The following is an 18,133-nucleotide window of genomic DNA, read 5'->3' on the forward strand; positions in this document are numbered from 1 at the left end:
TTCAATTATATAGCGGTGTTTGATTAGGCGCGGACTTAAAATTTATGGTTTTCGTACTTATCCGTTTTATGCTAACGTAAGTGATACTATGGAATCGTTTCTCTTTTCTTATTCTTTTAGCGTATCGAGAAAACTGATTTCATTTAATCATGTTTCATAGTATTAATTCTCATTTAATTATTTTTCAAGTTCATTAAAAAATATGCACATTTGTGTATCTTGGTAAATTATATAACCCCGTTTATTATTCTTAAGGAGGCTATGAAAAGTCCGCAGTAGGCAAAGTAAAAGTGAGCGGAGGGTAGTAGTAATAAATATTTGATGGTTATAAATTGCTCTTTATTAAGGATAAAATGACAAAATTTAAATTAAATTATTTCTACAATAGGTATGACATTATTTTCCAAAAGCGAATTAACAAGAAAATTATGACGTATAAATTGAAGCGAGAGAGAGAGTGTTAAATATTTACACTATGTATCCGTTATCTATCGGAGTTAGGAGATAATTTAATTAGCGAGTATTTTTTTTTTTTTTAAATTATTGGGTAAAACTTAAGTTCAAACTTTGTTTAAAGATCGAAGAGATTAAAAATGATTAGCCTGGAATAGAGACCATTTCCCAGTCCCCACTTTAAGAATACTTCAAAACTTAATTAAAGAATTATTTTGAAGGCTTGAAGTTGAAGCTGCCATCTCTAATTAAGAAGCAGTCGCTCTGTTAATTACGCGTTAGCTAGCTAGCTATCTTTACCAATTAAAATCAAAGACTTTTGCTTCTATTTCTTTCCTATAAATACTGTATCCATCTCTTTAACACTTCATCAGTACATTCTAAGTTCTCCATTTCCTTAACTAGCAATTAAGAAACTATCACTCCACTGATTATCAACTCAGTAAAATAATCTTTTCAAATCCCTCTTTGGATGATGAAGAGTGACGGAGCTAAATTGTCAACTTTATTGATCTTATTTTTCACTGTTTTAACATTGGCAAATGCTTCATTTGCATCTCTTTAAGTTGGTTACTACCATTCAAGTTGTCCACATGCAGAAGCCATTGTGAGAAAAGCAGTGAACAAAGCTGTGTCTCGTAACCCTGGCCTTAACGCTGGCATCATCAGGATGCATTTCCATGACTGTTTTGTTAGGTATGTTCTTGTCAGTTATTTACTCCCTCAACAGTCTCAAATTATGTGAATGTGTTACTGTTTAAAACGTCAAACAATTCTTTTGTTAACTGATTTCTCAAACTCCTTTTTTGTCATTAGCAATATATGTGCCTATGTTGATAGTATTTTCGTGTCGCTTTTATAGTATAAATTTTATTTTGAAAATATTGAAGGTATATACGATTAGTTCATAGTCAAAATTAAGTATTTTGACCCTCGTGCTCCAAACCCCTCACATAAATTGGAATGGAGGGAGCATATATTTGTATGGCTTTTTTATTTATTCCTTTTGCCAATTTTTGAAGAAAAAGAAATGGCGTTTAGACTTAGTAAAAGGTTGGTTCAACTAACAATCTAACTTCAAATTTTATATAATTCAGGGATGTGATGCCTCAATCCTTTTGGATTCAACCCCAGAGAATCCAGCAGAAAAAGACCATCCAGCAAACAATCCGAGCTTACGAAGCTATGGAAGTGATCGACGAAGCAAAAGCTGAACTAGAATCAATTTGCCCACAAACAGTTTCTTGCTCAGATATAATTGCATTTGCTGCAAGAGATAGTGCATTTAAGCTTGGAGGCATTAGATATTCAATACCAGCAGGTCGTCGAGACGGAAGAGTATCCATTAAAGATGAACCAAACGAACACCTTCCACCATTCACCTTAAATGCTAGAGAGCTTGAAGAAAATTTCGCGAAAAAAGGACTTTCTTTAGATGAAATGGTCACTTTCTGGGCACATTCTATTGGAAGAACTCATTGTTCTTCCTTTGCCGATAGACTTTACTCTTTCAATTCTACTCACCCGCAAGATCCCACAATGGATCCTAGATTAGCAAAACAATTGAGGAAGAGATGTCCGAATCCTTCTAACTCAGGGGTTGATCCAACTGTTCCACTTGATGTTGTTACACCAAACAGGTTGGACAATAAGTACTATGTCAATTTGAAGAATAATAGGGGATTGTTAACCTCGGATCAGACGCTATGGAGTAGTCCTTCAACGGCTAGGATGGTAAGGAGTAACGCGATTCATGGTGCAAATTGGGCTCGTAATTTTGTAGCTGCGATGGTGAAAATGGGATCCATAGAGGTTATGAGTGGCATGCAGGGAGAGATCAGGAAGAACTGCAGGAGTTGTGAATTAATTAATCAGTGATTCTTTTCTTTATCATTTTTTGTTGATTTTTAATTGTATCATCATTTTTTTTTTTTCATTTAATTTTCAATGTCAAGACAAGTGTAACTGATTCTTTCCAATTGTAATTTAAATTGATGTAAGAGATTTTGCTTATTTTCATGGTAAAGAATGGACAACTTCCATTTATTTGATTAATAAAAGTGCACGGGTTTCTTTTATTTGGCCTCGATTTTTCTTTCGGTTATCCGTAGATTGAAGACGCGAAAAGATGAAGAAAATAGAACCGAAGAAATCATGTTTATTATATTTGTAAGAAGATAAGGTTACAACTGCCTCAATCAATTGCTAATTATTTAGATAAAAATTTATGAATAAATACAATTTTAAATCTTTTCTGTCATTTTATTTTTGCTTGAACAAAGATTTATTGATAACGGAAGGAAAAGAGTAAAGTAACTATGAAAAACGGAAGATGGCTATCATTTTGTGAAGTAGATATACTTGTTCACATATCCATTTCCATTCTATAGTTAGTAGGTGTACTAGTATTGCAAAATTTATAATGTAATATGTCAGATTTTAAGGGTATTCGAAGAGTTGAAAAAGATTTTAGAAATTACTCCAACCATTGCCTTATCGTTTATTAAAGGGAAAATGCAAAAAAACAACTCTGAAAGCTTGTGGGAATATCGTGACGCACTTATACTTTGCGAGGTCTATGACCCCCTAAACTATTAAATTGGAATATAGACACCCTTAAAATGACATACCCAAATCTTCATAGTGCATTGTATTTCACACGCCTATTTTATTTTATTTTTCACTTTTTTTAATACTTCCTCCCTTTCTTTCTTTCTTTCTTTCTTTCTTCTTCCACCATCTCCTTCAAACCCTACCAAATGATTAAATCAACATAACCTCTCATCTTCTTATTTTTCTAACAACAGAAAAGAAAAAGAACAATTACAAACTAATCTCTTAAAAGTTCAACTAAATAGCAGGTCCATCTATCATCTTCTTTCTCGGCTGGCATGGTTGGAGGAGATAACTCATTTGAAGACCTCATACAAATCATAAATTTGCACACACTAATGATATCTGTAACATCTGAGATGTCAATTCATCTTGATTTTTCCTTTCAATCTCCATAATTTAATTTTAGTGATAAGCCCAGGTATGCAAATTAGATTAAATTTTAATGATGAATGAAATTTAAGAGCAAAATGTCCACTTAGTTAAACTTTGTATTATATTATTATAATATATAAGATCTTGAGAAATGATGAGGAAGGTGCTCAGAATTGTCTGGTAAGTTGAAGAAATTGAGAGGGTTCCCTTTTTTCTTTTGTATATGTTGTGTGTTTTTTGGGGGGAGATTTTGCAGGTGCTGGAAATGAAAAAGAATATTGCAGGTGAAAATAATGAAAAAAGGAGAAGAAGAAGTTCTTGGAGGGGCGGTCGACTATTTGTTTGCCATAATTTGAGCTACGAAAGGTGAAACGAGAGGGAAGGGGTTAAAGAGGAGGGAAATATCGATTAAATCAAATTAATTAATATAGTGTTCAATCAAAATTGACATTTTGTACCATCAATCAATTTTGACTATTTTTTTTGCCTCACACACGCCTATAAGAAAGTGAGCACACTTGATGTGCCACATCATCACTCAAGGATATATATTCCAGTTTAAAATAGTATAGGGGGGTCATCGGACCCCCGCAGAGTATAAGTGTGTCACTGATATTTCGGGGCAAGTTTGAGGGGGTTTTATGCCTTTACCCTTTATTTAATGTTTTTAGATACTTTTTAAAAAAAAAAACTTGTAGCTGAAGGTAAGGATTAATTCACCCAAACTAGTTACATAATTTAGATCAACGATCTTTAGTTTCATTACCAATTCACCTCACCGCGTAACCCAAACTAAAAGACTACTACAAACTTTAGTACGTATAATTAGAAATCCATTAGCGCAAAAAAAGTAAGCAAAAACAGCCTGGTTACACAGCATGTGCCACTATGGACCCAAATTAAGATGTTGTCTACTAGGTCTGAACACTGAATGATTAAGACTGTTTGTGTTTCAATATCTGAATATGCATAATGTATTTATTTAAACATAATAAATATACAATTCAAATTAAAAAGTTACTAAATGGTAGAAAATAAATACAAATTTAATAAAAAAAAATGAAACATTTATGCTCACTGGTAATGGTAGAGATGTTTTGTAGGCGTGGTGGGTGGTGAGTGGGGGTGGAGAGGTGAGTGGGTGGTGGGTGGTTGGGGTGAGGGATGGGAGGTAGTGGGGGTGGGGTTGGTGGTGGGAAATGGGGGGTAGTGGGGAGTGGGGGTGGGTGGTGTGGGGTAGGGGTTGATGGTGGGGTTGGTGAGGGAGGTGGGGGCGGGGATTGGTGGTGGTGTGGGGGTGGGGGTGTGGCGGAAGGATTGGGGTTGGTGGTTGGGGTGGGGGTTGGAGTGGAGGGAGAGGTTGGGTGGTGGGGTGGGGGTTGGAGTGAAGAGCGAGTAAAGGTTGGGGTTGAGGTGGAGGGTTGGGGTTGGGGTTGGGGTTGGAGCTAGTGATAAAAAAGTTCTATATAAAAATACCTCTTAATGATATTAAGACTTGGTTCAAGATCTTAATGATTAAGACCTATTCAGACCCAATAAGTGCTTAGATCTTAATGTAAACAAATGCACTTAATGGCTTAAGGTACGAGCCACTCGGATTCGGACCTCGATAAGTGCAAACAAATGAGGCCTAAGGGGACAAGTTCTTTACGAAAAACAAACAAGTTTATAGGTTGGTTATCAAATTGTTAGGATACTAAGGACCATTTGTCACAAAATATTATATTGACATTTTTCATTTTTCTTACTAAGTACTCCCTTCGGATAAAAAAAAGAGTCCACTTAGCCTTTTTTTTTTTTTATCAAAAAAAGAGTCCACTAGCAAATCAAGAAAGAATTAACTTGTTTTTCCATATTTCAAATATGGTGTTATATGATCAAATTCAGTGCCTATTTAATTAGGGGTAGTTTAGTCAAATTATTTATTTTTGTCTAGGAATTAGTATTTTCTTAAGGGGTGTGTAAATGGCTAAGTGGACTCTTTTTTTGATCCGGAGGGAGTATTATAAAGTGATTGTTTTATAGTCGAAATAAAGTGTTTTTTTATTATTATTAATTTTGTCTTGATTTTTTTTCTTATTGGAAATGTATTATTTATCAATCAATTTGTTTAATTTGTCTATTTGAATCGGATATTTTGAATACCAACTAAGATTTAGAATACTAATAAATCACATAATATCTCCATTTATTTTTATCTATTTTGGAATAGCTTTTTCACTTATTTAAAAATTAGTGTAAGTAGTCTAAATTTTAATTTTCAACTTTCAGTTGTATTTCTAATTTGGAAAACTAACCTGATTTCCAACTCACTTTCACATAGGAAATTGTATTTAAGTACATTCAAGTATGAACATTATTTCAATTATTCTTTACAAAAAATGTAACCAACTACAACTCCAACTTCGTAAATGTAAAGTTGGAGTTGGAGTCGAAGATGGAGTTGTGTTTTGTTAGAGAAGAGATCACTTTATTTAAAATTTTCTAAGATGGAGTTCGAAAACATGTTTGGAGCACTTTTCAATCCAACTCCAACTTAATTTTGAAAATTTAATAACCAATCACTGATTTTTACCATGTGATAACTCATTTTACTACAGTTTCTGATTTTTGAAAAAACAGAATTTTGGGAAGTTTCTTTATTTGTCCCCCTTGTTTTGGTGCAAAAATTTGAACTGTTCCAATTTCATCCTTCTCGTGATTTGTTTACTTTGTCTATAACTAATAATATTAAGAAAAGAGTGTCAACCAAGTCTGGGTGGTGTAGTCGGTTATCACGCTAGTCTCACACACTAGAGGTCCCCGGTTCGAACCCGGGCTCAGACACTGTTTTATTGTTTTACTTTCTGCACATTCTTTTTATTTTTTGACAAAAGATTTGTTGTTTACTTCTGGACTAAATTACTGTATCAGTTGATTTCTGATTTTCTTAATATAACTTTTTTATACTACATGTACTCCTACATTAGTTGATAATCATTTCTCATATGAGCTAGGAGAGGAAGTCATGGAGTCTGGCGGACATGGGCGGAGCTAGGGTATCGGAAGAGGGTCTGTCCAACCCCCTTTGTTGAACAATTACAATGTATATATAAGGTCAAAATTATCTTTTATGTTTATATAAATAGTAAATAGGTGTTGAATCCCCTTGGCTTCTTTCATATATGTTTACTTTTTTATATTTAGGATCACTTTAGTAAAATTCTAGCTGCGTCATTGTGGTGGATACTAATCGAAATTGCTACAAGAACATCATGTAGTTATTGTTTATTCTATCTACCTTCCAAAGAAGAATTGTGTTCTTTCATTTAAAGTTAGGGGGCCAAATAACTTCTTCATACTGTATCGCCAACATTTTCAAGATCTTCACTTCCATCTAAGGCTGAAGAACATGACATTTCAAGCATTTCTCAAGGGAGCATTCTTCTGGGAGGATACTTAAGATATTATAACTTATGGTGATCTAATTTGTGCAAATGGTTATCATATGAAGGATGACTTTAGGCTACTGCCAATAGTAGGAGACAGGTAGCTATCATATCGACGCAATATTTATTCTCAGAACTACAATCTTCCTCCAAAGGAGGGATCGCGATTAATAGACTAACTGAGAAAATTGTTTCCTCATTCATGTCTCTTCTGCTATATTTCCAAGAGTACATGAGATCATATATACTTTTGTACATGTGGAGGAATTCTGTAATCCAATTTTGAAGTCACTGAATTTAGAAGTTGAACTCAATGCGTTTTTTTTTTTCTAGAACAAATACTTTCAACTATATATTTACACATGGAAATAGAAATAAGTCTTCCCTTGTTTTCCCCAGGTGTGGAAACATTCATGTATGTTACACTCTCTTTCTGTACAGTAGCTGAAGTCATGATAGACAAGACTTCAGTCTTTTGTTTAAGCCGTAGTTCCGAATCATCCTATGGAGTTGGCCAACCATTTGTAGAATGTTCACTAAAACGTCTCTTTCGTTTGGTGTTTAATCTTTCTTGAATCTGCTTTTCGTTTGCCATTGCTTCCTGAATGTTGTCGCAAACACGCTGACAGAGCTCATCAAGTGCAAGCATTGGAAATGGCTCCTCAATAAGGACACCAACCTGCAAAAAATGGACATCCGCTTTTTGTCAAATATGAATTAACCTGATATTATTAGCCATTCTCTACACTCCTCATCCAGAGAGCTAATAACCAAATGAGACCTCTGTGTAGGACAGCACCAACTCTCCAATCAAACAAGAACCCTTCCACTGTGTTTCTCTCCTCTTTATTTTTGTTATTAGTTGTTTTTTATTCCTTTCTCTTTTTCTTTGGGGTAGGGGGGTGGACATCGAATAGAAAATCAGTGTCACAGTATAATGAACCTTGGAGCCTCACACCATTTATCAGATACTTTGTTTAAATTCAAGATGATGTTAGCTTGAAAACCCCACCTATTGAAACTTGAGAGAAACAATAATATGTTCGTTTTTAATTTTTTTCTTGAGCTATCATATATGTTGAAGTGTGTATCACTCTCATTTAAAAGCTTAAGCTGTTAGTTCACACTTCTATTAATTAATTATATTCTCCGCACGCCCCATCACGTGCGGGCTTGATTCTTTTTTCATTGCCCAAGCAAGTGAAAATTCTTTTTGATGGGTGATGGTCAGATTTGACATGGCATGGCACTTAAGAGAGAGAGGAGGATCATTTGAAGTGTGTGAATATTTCATCTAAAAGCTTAAGTTGTTAGAGAGATTCACACTTTTATTATTTAATTATGTTCTCAACAATACTGAATAGTATGGCAGGCAAAGTCAATAACATTTTAATAGAGCTTTTTTTTTTTTTTTTTTTTTTTTTTTTTTTTTGAGAACCCTAATGATCAAATGGCAAACAAAATGGCAATGGTCGCAAACCAAAAAAAGAGAGGTAACCGCACTAGGCAAGCCCGTAAAAATCTTTAGATGACCCGGAAGGCAAATCTAATTGCAGTAGGACGTGGTTTCGAATATTGCCTCCATTATGAAAGTCCCATGCTCTTTGTTCATCACCCTTGCGGGTCATTTTAATAGAGCTTTGCCTTCAAACAAATCGATCTCTACTGCACAAAGTAATTAAATAAGAAAGTTTTGTCTTCTGGTTAACTATAAATGGAGAACTTGGCAAAATCACAAAATGAGGAGAAGAAAATGAAATCTGACCTCTTCAATACAGAATAAGGAAGCAGCACTTATGAAAGTTGCCGGAACCACAATCCAGTGGCAATCATCCCAAAGTATTATAGGAAGAGTGAGATGCCAAAGGACCAAGAACCTTGACGTCAGCCGAGTGTATGAAAGAGGAATAGGAATGCCCACGAGTTGTTCACATACACCAATACCTTCGTGGAAACAAGAAATCTTCGACTCCTGCACTTTTTAAAACCATAAGTCATTGGAGACTATTCATAAGGTTTAAATCTTAAGAGCATTCTGCAAGTGATGAAATCAATGAGCATAGCAAGTGAAGCTCCTTCTTACAGGAACTTAAAAGATCAGTTGATTACCAAAAGGGGCTTTTTTCATTTTTGGGCCATCGGCCGAAATTAATTACGGACGCTAGCCAAACTATACAAAACATATACACTGCTTATGTATGACAAGCGTAATATATATTTGTGTATACAATATGTATATTATAAGTATGTTTTGTACTTAATATACATTACAATACATTTGCTGGCTATTACTTTTTAGAGTGGTCCAAAAAGGTAATTGCCCCTCCACTAAAACAGCCTGGAATGCCTGTATGCCTAATCTATGCGGAGTGGGCGCTCTATTCAGCAATACAGGATGTCCCTGCATAACTTCTTGAAGGATTTCCCATACAATCGGCTCTTTTTCTTGAATTTTACTCTTAGCAACTCCTATGTGGAAAAGCAAGGTGTTGTCTAATAAAAATTAAAAATGTCTGGAAAAGTTCTATTGCTATTTCACGAGGCAATCCACATCGATGTAATGAAAGTGATTTCTGACCACATTCTCCATAGGGCCCTCTTATCTCTTCCTTCTCAAAAGCCGGTTATGGAAGAAGGAAAAATAAATAAATCAACAACCGGTTTTTTTACGGGACACATGATGTTTTTACGATCTATTATGCGCCTTTGCATCTAGCATTGGGTTTTTTTCATAATAACTGTCCTAGCTCTACCATATCTTTTGTTTCATTTCTTTTGGAACAATCACAAACACTTTTTTGATTATGGTTGAATATTTTTCTTCCACAATCCAATGATCCATCAAGAAAAGGAATTTGATAAAAATAAAGATAAAAATATTTTTCTTCTAATAGGCCAAAAGGAAAAAGTTTGAAACAGAAGCAAAAGATGTATTTGAAACAGAAGCAAAAGATGTAGCCCTGGGAGAATTTTCTGCTGCATAAAAAAAGTATTATCCCCTTGAAGAATAATTACCAGCTGACTCCGTTTCGTCCCATCCAAGTTTAACGACTGAAGGCTCTGAGAGATGAATCCAATGATGCAACGAGGGCGATGCTTAGAACTGAGAACTACTGCTAGATCATCAGCCTCAAGTAAGTTTTTGAGATCACTAGCCATATCTGAGCCATATAGAATGTGGCACTGCATAGAAGTAGTGTAATCTTAGTGTTTAATACAATGCAAAAGGCAAGGAGCATTATCCCTTTGCTTATCATAGAAAATGTATTTTGCTTGTGAGTAATCCGTGCATGTACAATACGACTTATTAATGTATCAGTTAACAATGAGATCGAAGTACCAACCGCTCAGGTTTAAAATGTAAAATAAGGATTTAAAGCTTCTATCATTTTAAGGTCATTTCAGTTAAACCTCAATAAGAATACTGTGATATAAGCCTATTAATGCAGTTCTGAAAAACTTCCTTTTAGTTGATGATCGAAGAATGGACAGAAAAGGTTAAATCATTTCTCTAAGCTTAAACAAGGAAGAATATACATAGGAATAGGGATTTTGATGAAGCCTAGACAAAGGCCATTGGGAGTTTGAAAATAATTGACTTAGCCCTGTAAGCCACTGGCAAGATTCATTTGTAGTTTACGGATATATTTCATATCTGCCGTTTTTAAGACATTCCAAAATTTGTGTATTGAGATTTGGGCCTCAACATCTGATCATTGCATTAGCCAGCAGACAGCAGATTATTCCTACTTTCACTTATAAATAGAAATATACCCTAAGTAGTGAGTTCTATTCTCTCGTCTTTTCCCCCCTTTTTTCTGTGACAGAACTAGTTGCAGAAATACCAAGTTCTCCGTCTATGGGTGTGTTTGGTGTGAAGGAAAATATTTTCCACAGAAAATGTTTTCTTGAAAAATATTTTCCTGGAGAATAAGTGGTTTCCTTACTTAATTTCTGGTGTTTGGTAAGTAAGCATAACATATTGTCTCAAAAGCATTTGTATATAATCTAGGCAAACACTACGAGGATGGGGGTTAAGGGTATGTGGGACTCTTGTTCAATTGGGGGCTATGGGGCTGGGGTGTTTTCCTAACTTGGGGAGAGAGACATTTTTTTCTGGAATTTCTTTAATATGAACTCGTTTTCCTTAGTTCCACTAGGGAAGTCATTTTCCTCATTTATAAGAACTTTGATGAAAAAGAGATGTTTTAAAGTTGTTAACTTTTTGACCAACCAAATTTTCCTCCATAACAAACAGTGTGGAAGTTGGAGATTCTGTCCAATCTCGGAGTGCAGGGATTTTCTTTGATAATCCATAGCAATAATAATTGAACATAATTTAAGCCCACAAAATAAAAATGTATAGTACAATATATACAACAAAAACTATAGTGAACCAAATTGATTAACTAAACCAACATATATACCTTCAAGGCAACTGGAAATGCCATGATATACTGCAAAAGTGCCTCTTTAAGCACATCATCCCTCTTATCAACACAACCAATCACTCTGTTTTTCGTTAATAATTGTTGAATCTCCTCTCAATCACTTTAGTCCAAGCTTTCTTCCCTGTTTCAAACCTGTTTGATAAAATGTTTCGGTCCTAAACACCAATAGTCTAGAGCCGGCGCTAGTTCGATATAAGGCTGTGGACAATGTATTTCTAATTTATGAAATAAATACTCAGGCAACCAATGTATATATGCAAACACAATTTTATATTTCTTAAACAATCAACCATATTTCATTGTATTGAAGTATATTTTTTTAAGTTGGAAGTATTTCTAAAATCACCCGAGTAATTTGGAGAGAGAACATGTGGGTTGTTATGGAACTTCAAAGTTAACTGATACATGGTTGATTTAATTTGACTTACCATTTAAAATGAAAAAGGAAAGATCTCTTCTTTCTCATACCCTTCTTGAATTTTGTATTTCAATGTATTTCAAAAACGCGACAAGGGTAGATATTGGATTTGAATTTTGTGGGGTTTTTGATATTTCAAAAACGCAAAATATAAGTGAATACAATAAAAACTGGTTTACGATTTGTAAATATAGAAAAAATAGTTATAAAATGGGAAGAAAAAGAAGCATTGGTTGGAGATTTAATTTTATTTTTGTCTTGAATTTGTCATTGATTAGCTCATCTTGCTATTCTTAGGCTTTGGGGATGTTGAGGACCATGTGACCCCAATCTTTTTCCATTTAGACTTGGACTTGATTCATAAGCATTTTTTTGACATGAATTGTTTAAAGGCGGTGATCTTTAATTTCCCCCCTCATAATTAGGTGGTTGGTAACGGTTAATTTGTGAATCTCCTTTTTTCACTTGTTTACGAATTAGTAATTAAAAAAGGAATAAAATAAAAAAAAAAATCTCGCAAGGCTTGGCTTGACTCATGAAAAATCGCCTTAAGGCAATTTTTTTAAGGGTGTGTTTGGCACCACGAAAAATGTTTTCGCGGTTTTTTTTTTTTTTTTTTTTTTTTTTTTTTGGTAAACTTACCTCTGCGTTGTTTTTTTATCCTAACAGAAATTTCGAATAAGCAAATCATGTCCAGCGAAAAAAACAAAGAAGATTAAAAAAAAAAAAAAAATGCCGAACAAGGGAATCGGGCAAAAAATATATTAGCACTTAGCCCGTTATTCACTATGATTCTTGGATCTGATATTGGGCTCTCTTCCAAAATAAACATCTTCTTGATTTTTTTTGAAGTTTGAGATTCAACTTTTAATGGAATCATGCCTTCCTTGTGCTATCACTATCTCTTTACTTTATGTTTCTTGTTTTTTCATCATTATAATTGGTACATGACTTTAATTAGTTTTAATTATAAAGGTGATTTAAATCCCCCTGTAATACAATAACACCCCAAATGTACTTCAAACTAGTATTACTGTAAACACGATTAAATCTTATCTTGTCCAAATCTTCCAGTAGGTGGCAGCTCTATTTGTGAATAGAATTAAAATAATAAATGAAAAAAAAAACAACTGAATCGAAGAGAAGGATTTTGTTTTAGGGAGATTAAAGAGAGAAAAGAGTTTATTGAGAATGGAATATTGTATCAATCGGATATAAAGCAGCAACTTGAAAGATAGAACGTTCTCTTTTAATTCTTTCAAACAAAAGAGTGTTAAAGTGGAAGTAGGTATTATATATTTTGAGTATATTTGGAGATGCTTCCCATTTGATCTATATAAAATTATACAAATGCTGTGATTGTGGAAAGCGGAGGCGGATGCAGGATTTGAAGGCGGTGGGTCTTATAATTTTTTCAATGTACATCTTGTTAGGAACGTGTATTTGTGTCGGGTCCATCTCTTTTTAGTTTATTCGAGTTAACTTAATAAGTTTTTTTTTTTTTTATTTGTAAATATGAAATTACATCTCAAAAATCGAAACGAACATAATTAGCATCTTAAACAAGGAATTGCACCCATTAACAACAAAATTAAAATCAACATTTTCACCAAGGGACTTGCATCTCTTATATATTAAAAATGAATTTGCACAAGTAAAATAACATCTTCAATAAGGGAATTATACCAATCAAAATAAAAAAAATAATAATAAAAAAACTCTTCAATAGGTAAATACACCCCATAAGTAAATGTAGAATTAGATAAACTACAAGTTCTCAAAAATAAATCATAAATTTCATATTTTTTCTAAAGCGAAAGTGCTTACGAAATTTCCATCACAATTTAAGTAGCAAAGTGATTTAAATTGAATTTAATAATTATAGAATAGCATAAATTTTTATAATACACTCCCTCCATCCATTTTATTTGTCCATTAGACTAAAAATATATGTCCACTTTTACATGTAAGTTATATAGTTTGAAAAATCAAGACATAATTTACCATTTTATACCTATTTTACCCTTATTATTAAGTATTCCAATTCATTTCTCATTTTATTTATTGCTTATTAAGAGTGTCCCAAGTCATATATACATAAGTAAACATGGACGGAGGGAGTAATAAACAATAGAAATAATAATTAAAAAAAATTGAATTTTGATCTCAATCCAAAATTCCATTGAGACCAAGTTTTTCAATTTAAATACTCACATATTTAGATTAAGAGAAATGCTTAATTTAAGGGATTTTGAAGTTTTTATTTGTGTGTTCTCACTAGAGATCACGGATAAAATAATAAAATGAGGAAAGGCAATATAAATAATAAAGATAAATAGAAAATTAGGAGAGCCGAAAGGGAATTCTGGTACAAAAGGAAGTAAAAAGCACAAAGAAAAACGGGAGTCGAAAAATGTTGAAGATAGATTCAAAATTGTGTCTACCAAATACGGCACCTTTGTCTAATTTAATCGGGGTGGCGGGATCAAATAATTAACCTAATTTAAGCAAATTACAACATAAGTATATAAAAAAATTATTAATTTAGGGGGTGCCATGCCACCCCACCCCCAAAGGGTGGATCCGCCCCTGGTTTTAAGTATAATAGGTTGGGCTAAAATGACCCAAAAATACTTTTAACATGGTGTGATATTGTCCGCTTTGGGCCAAGCTTGCACGGTTTTTTCAAAAGGCCTCACATCATTAAGAGTATCCAACACCTTATGAGTAATTTTTTTTTCCAGCTACCAATGTGGTACTTTATTCGCATACCCAACAATCTTCTTCTCGAACTACGTTCCACATGGCTAATTACCATAATTCACGGGTCAGAGATTCAACATGTCCGTGTGCCACTCACATCGTCAGAGTATTTACGGTCACGGAAGCCTAAAGGATATGTATGCGTCTTAAGCCTACGGGTAAGGTTGTAAGCCAGAACCCATACGTACGAGCAAAGCCACTAAGTCGGGCCCCACACCACACTCCGCCATCTTAACTCGTCCCGCCAAACCATTGGCTACGATGCGAGTTGTTGGTTTACTAAAATGGCCCAAAGATACTCTTAACATATTGTCCGCTTTGAGCCAATCCCGCGCGATTTTCCCAAAATGCCTCACATCATTAAGAATATTCAACACCTTATATGTACTCCCTCCGTCCCATAATAAGTGTACTTATAAATTTTTTGTTATACTAAGTGTCGCTGTGAAAAAGGCGTAAATTGACTAGTTTTTTCAATTCTTAGATAATAAAGTAACATCTAAATGATGATTGGAAAAAGCGTAGTAACTTTGGTATTGTGGGATTCCCAATGTCAAAAGGTTTACTTCTTGTGCATGCTCTAATCAAAAGGTGAAAGTAATTTATTTTTATTATATAAGGGTAATTTGGTAAACTTCACATTGCATTATTGGTTTTTTAATATGTGTGTTTTTGACTAAGGTGACACTTATTATGGGACGAAGGGAGTAACTTTTTTTTTCTTTTCAGCTACTAATGTGGTACTTTGTTCGCGCACCCAACATAATAATATTGGAGGGACAGATTCATGCTGTCCTTTTTATCAGTTTAGAGAGAATTTCTGTTAACCAAATATCCTAGTTCGATTAACATCTATTTGGCCTCTAATTACTTCAGACCCCCTTTGTATATTTGATTATTAAAGCATGCAGTTGTTTAATTTTGTTTATTGATTTCTAATCTTGATACAACAATAACAAACACACACAGGTAACACAAATATAAACTTAAAACAAAAAAATTACTAAAAAAATTCTTGTTTCATTTGATTCGTCATCAAATAGAATCTTGATCACACCGTATTTTAAGAAGAATTTTGCGTTTCCGAAATTTTTTCTTTTTCATTTTATTCACACACATACAATCAGTTGAGCGTAATATTGCCACGCTTGAGGCAGCATTAGTTCCTTGGCTTCATAAATTATACTTTATTGAACTCTAGCAACTTGTAGAATATTTGGTTTCGAGAGAATCGAACGGAAGGAACATATGCGTTTAGGCAAATTCAGATATTCAGGATCACTAAAAAAATCTATTTCAGCATCAATAATGGGGCAGAGATAATATTTTTTTTGCTTTTATACCGAACACAAGAAAATAATAAGAAATCCACTCAATTTCCTGAAAAATAAAAATATTTTCTAAAGAAACATTTTCCTTCTTACCAAACACACCCAAGATCTCGTTTAATTTGTACATGTTCCATGCATGACTGATATGTCCCTCTCTAATATATTTTTTGTTAAGGTCCGGAAGAAACTATCTAAGATATGCTTGATTCACTACTCACTACTCAGTATATTTATTGGCTCATGACTGCATTTCATGCGTTACGTACATATAATGTCACTTTTTCTCTTATTATATATACTCCTTTCTTTCCTTTTTATTTGAACCTGTTTGTGTTATTATTATTTTATATATTAGTTTAACATATAAAGGAACACATATCATTCTTAAAAATAAATTATTTTTAGATGCACTAGGGCAGTGACTCCAAATCAGGGAAGCATTAAGTTACTCAAATTCGGGTAGCTAGCAAATCAATTTTTATGTTACACCCGTATTTGCTATCCCAAAAAAGAAGCGAACGTAATAGTTTTTTTAATATAATGTAATTAATTAAGTAAATATAACATGATCTATCTAATAATCTAAGCTTTTAGATAAAATAATATTGTATACTCACAGTACTCACTTGTTATTTCTACTATTAATAAGAAGCATGGATTGGGGCTCCCTTTTCGTCGTCCGTTGTGGGGCCCCTCCATGAAAAAAAAATATATATTTTGGCTCCATATTAAACAACCCATAATTAAAATCATGGGTTGGGGCTCCCTTTTCGTCGTCCGTTGTGGGGCCCCTCCATGAAAAAAAAATATATATTTTGGCTCCATATTAAACAACCCATAATTAAAAAAAAAAATTAAAACAAAATTGTACCAAAAAAAAATTGCGGGCCCCATATATATTAAACAACAACTAATATTAAAAAAAATTGTGGGCCCCATATTAAACACCAACCAAAGTATTAAAAAAAAATTGGAACACTCCACATCCAAACTCGGGGAAAAAAAAAGTGACCCCATATTAACAAAATTAAGCAATATTAAAAAAAAGTGAATCTCATAATAAAAAACAAACAATATTAAAAAAAAATGTGGGCCCCATATTAAACACCATGCGTATTCATAGCAAACACGATATAATAAAGTTTTAAATATGGAGCACAAACTACAATGTTATATTAATCGTGTTTTGAACATAGTTTCTCGTATTGACAAAATCAAGCAATATATAAACAAAAAAAAAAAAGTGAATCCCATATTAAAAAAATAAACAGTGTCAAAAAAAAAAGTGCAAACTTTATATTCTTAGCAAACACTAATATAATAAAGTTTTAGATACGGATCACAAATTACAATGTTATATAAATCATGTTTTGAATATAGTATATATATATATATATATATATATATATATATATATATATATATATATATATATATATGTTACTAGTTATGTGAGCCGTCTTAGCGGCGCTGAAGCATATAAAGCGAGATATTTTAACTAAAGAAATATAATTTGTATTAGTACAAGTGTACAACAACAACAACAACAACCATATACCCGTTGTAGTCCGCAGTAGGTAGTTATATAAAAGCAAAATTTTCATTCCACTCCTTTAATATTTTAACTTCCATTTTGATAAAATTATTTAATTCAAATCAAATTTGGAACCGAATTTGACATTATAACTTATGTATCCTAATTTTAAAGTTATTTAGTTCTAAATAAATAATCTATACATAGTTAATGAACTTTTAAGACAAATACATAATTTAACTTGTACGACGGATGGAGTTGCTCCTCTCTTAATTAGGGATTAGGGGTTCGAACATGGATATAGAAAAAATCTTTGGAGGAAGCGCTCCCCGAATAGGCGCGATGCGGTGCGAATTATACGGATTAATTGAACAAAATGCGGATATCGAGCACCAATCGAAAATCAAAGAACGTGAAAAATGAGGTAGGAGGTTCGATAGCTTTTGAAAAGTAGACTTTAAAAACAAAAAACAAAAAAATTGACATAAATAAATAAGATTAGGACCTAAAAGTAATTAATTAAAAAGTTTTAAAAAAATTTAAAAATTATTGTAAGGACTACAAAAGTCCCAGTGCTCGATAGGCTTTTGAAAAGTAGACTTTAAAACAAAAAACAAAAAAATTGACTTAAATAAATAAAATTAGGACATAAAAGTAATTAATGAATTTTTTTTTAAAAATTTGGGAAATTATTGTGAGGACTACAAAAGTCCTCACATTCCCTCTTATATATAATAGTAATATGCATAAAAATAGTGCAAATTAAT

The 18,133-nt window shown here is 33.1% G+C and overlaps 1 protein-coding gene, 1 non-coding gene and 1 pseudogene across 2 annotated transcripts; 2 read left to right on the forward strand and 1 right to left on the reverse strand.

Annotated features, from left to right (window-relative positions):
* Positions 1 to 1,555: 1,555 nt before the first annotated feature.
* LOC132041844 (peroxidase 5-like) lies at positions 1,556 to 2,513 on the forward strand. The gene has a single exon (XM_059432531.1). The coding sequence runs from the start codon at positions 1,558 to 1,560 to the stop codon at positions 2,329 to 2,331; it is 774 nt and encodes a 257-aa protein (XP_059288514.1). The 5' UTR covers positions 1,556 to 1,557; the 3' UTR covers positions 2,332 to 2,513.
* Positions 2,514 to 6,193: 3,680 nt separating this feature from the next.
* TRNAV-CAC (transfer RNA valine (anticodon CAC)) lies at positions 6,194 to 6,267 on the forward strand. Its single transcript has one exon. It is a non-coding gene; the product is annotated as a tRNA-Val (tRNA).
* An 819-nt stretch (positions 6,268 to 7,086) lies between these two features.
* On the reverse strand, positions 7,087 to 14,731 carry LOC132041843 (voltage-dependent chloride channel 1, chloroplastic-like; annotated as a pseudogene).
* Positions 14,732 to 18,133: the final 3,402 nt, after the last annotated feature.

The sequence above is a fragment of the Lycium ferocissimum genome, unplaced genomic scaffold (assembly GCF_029784015.1).
Source record: "Lycium ferocissimum isolate CSIRO_LF1 unplaced genomic scaffold, AGI_CSIRO_Lferr_CH_V1 ctg11913, whole genome shotgun sequence".
In the NCBI taxonomy this organism is placed as follows: Eukaryota; Viridiplantae; Streptophyta; class Magnoliopsida; order Solanales; family Solanaceae; genus Lycium; species Lycium ferocissimum.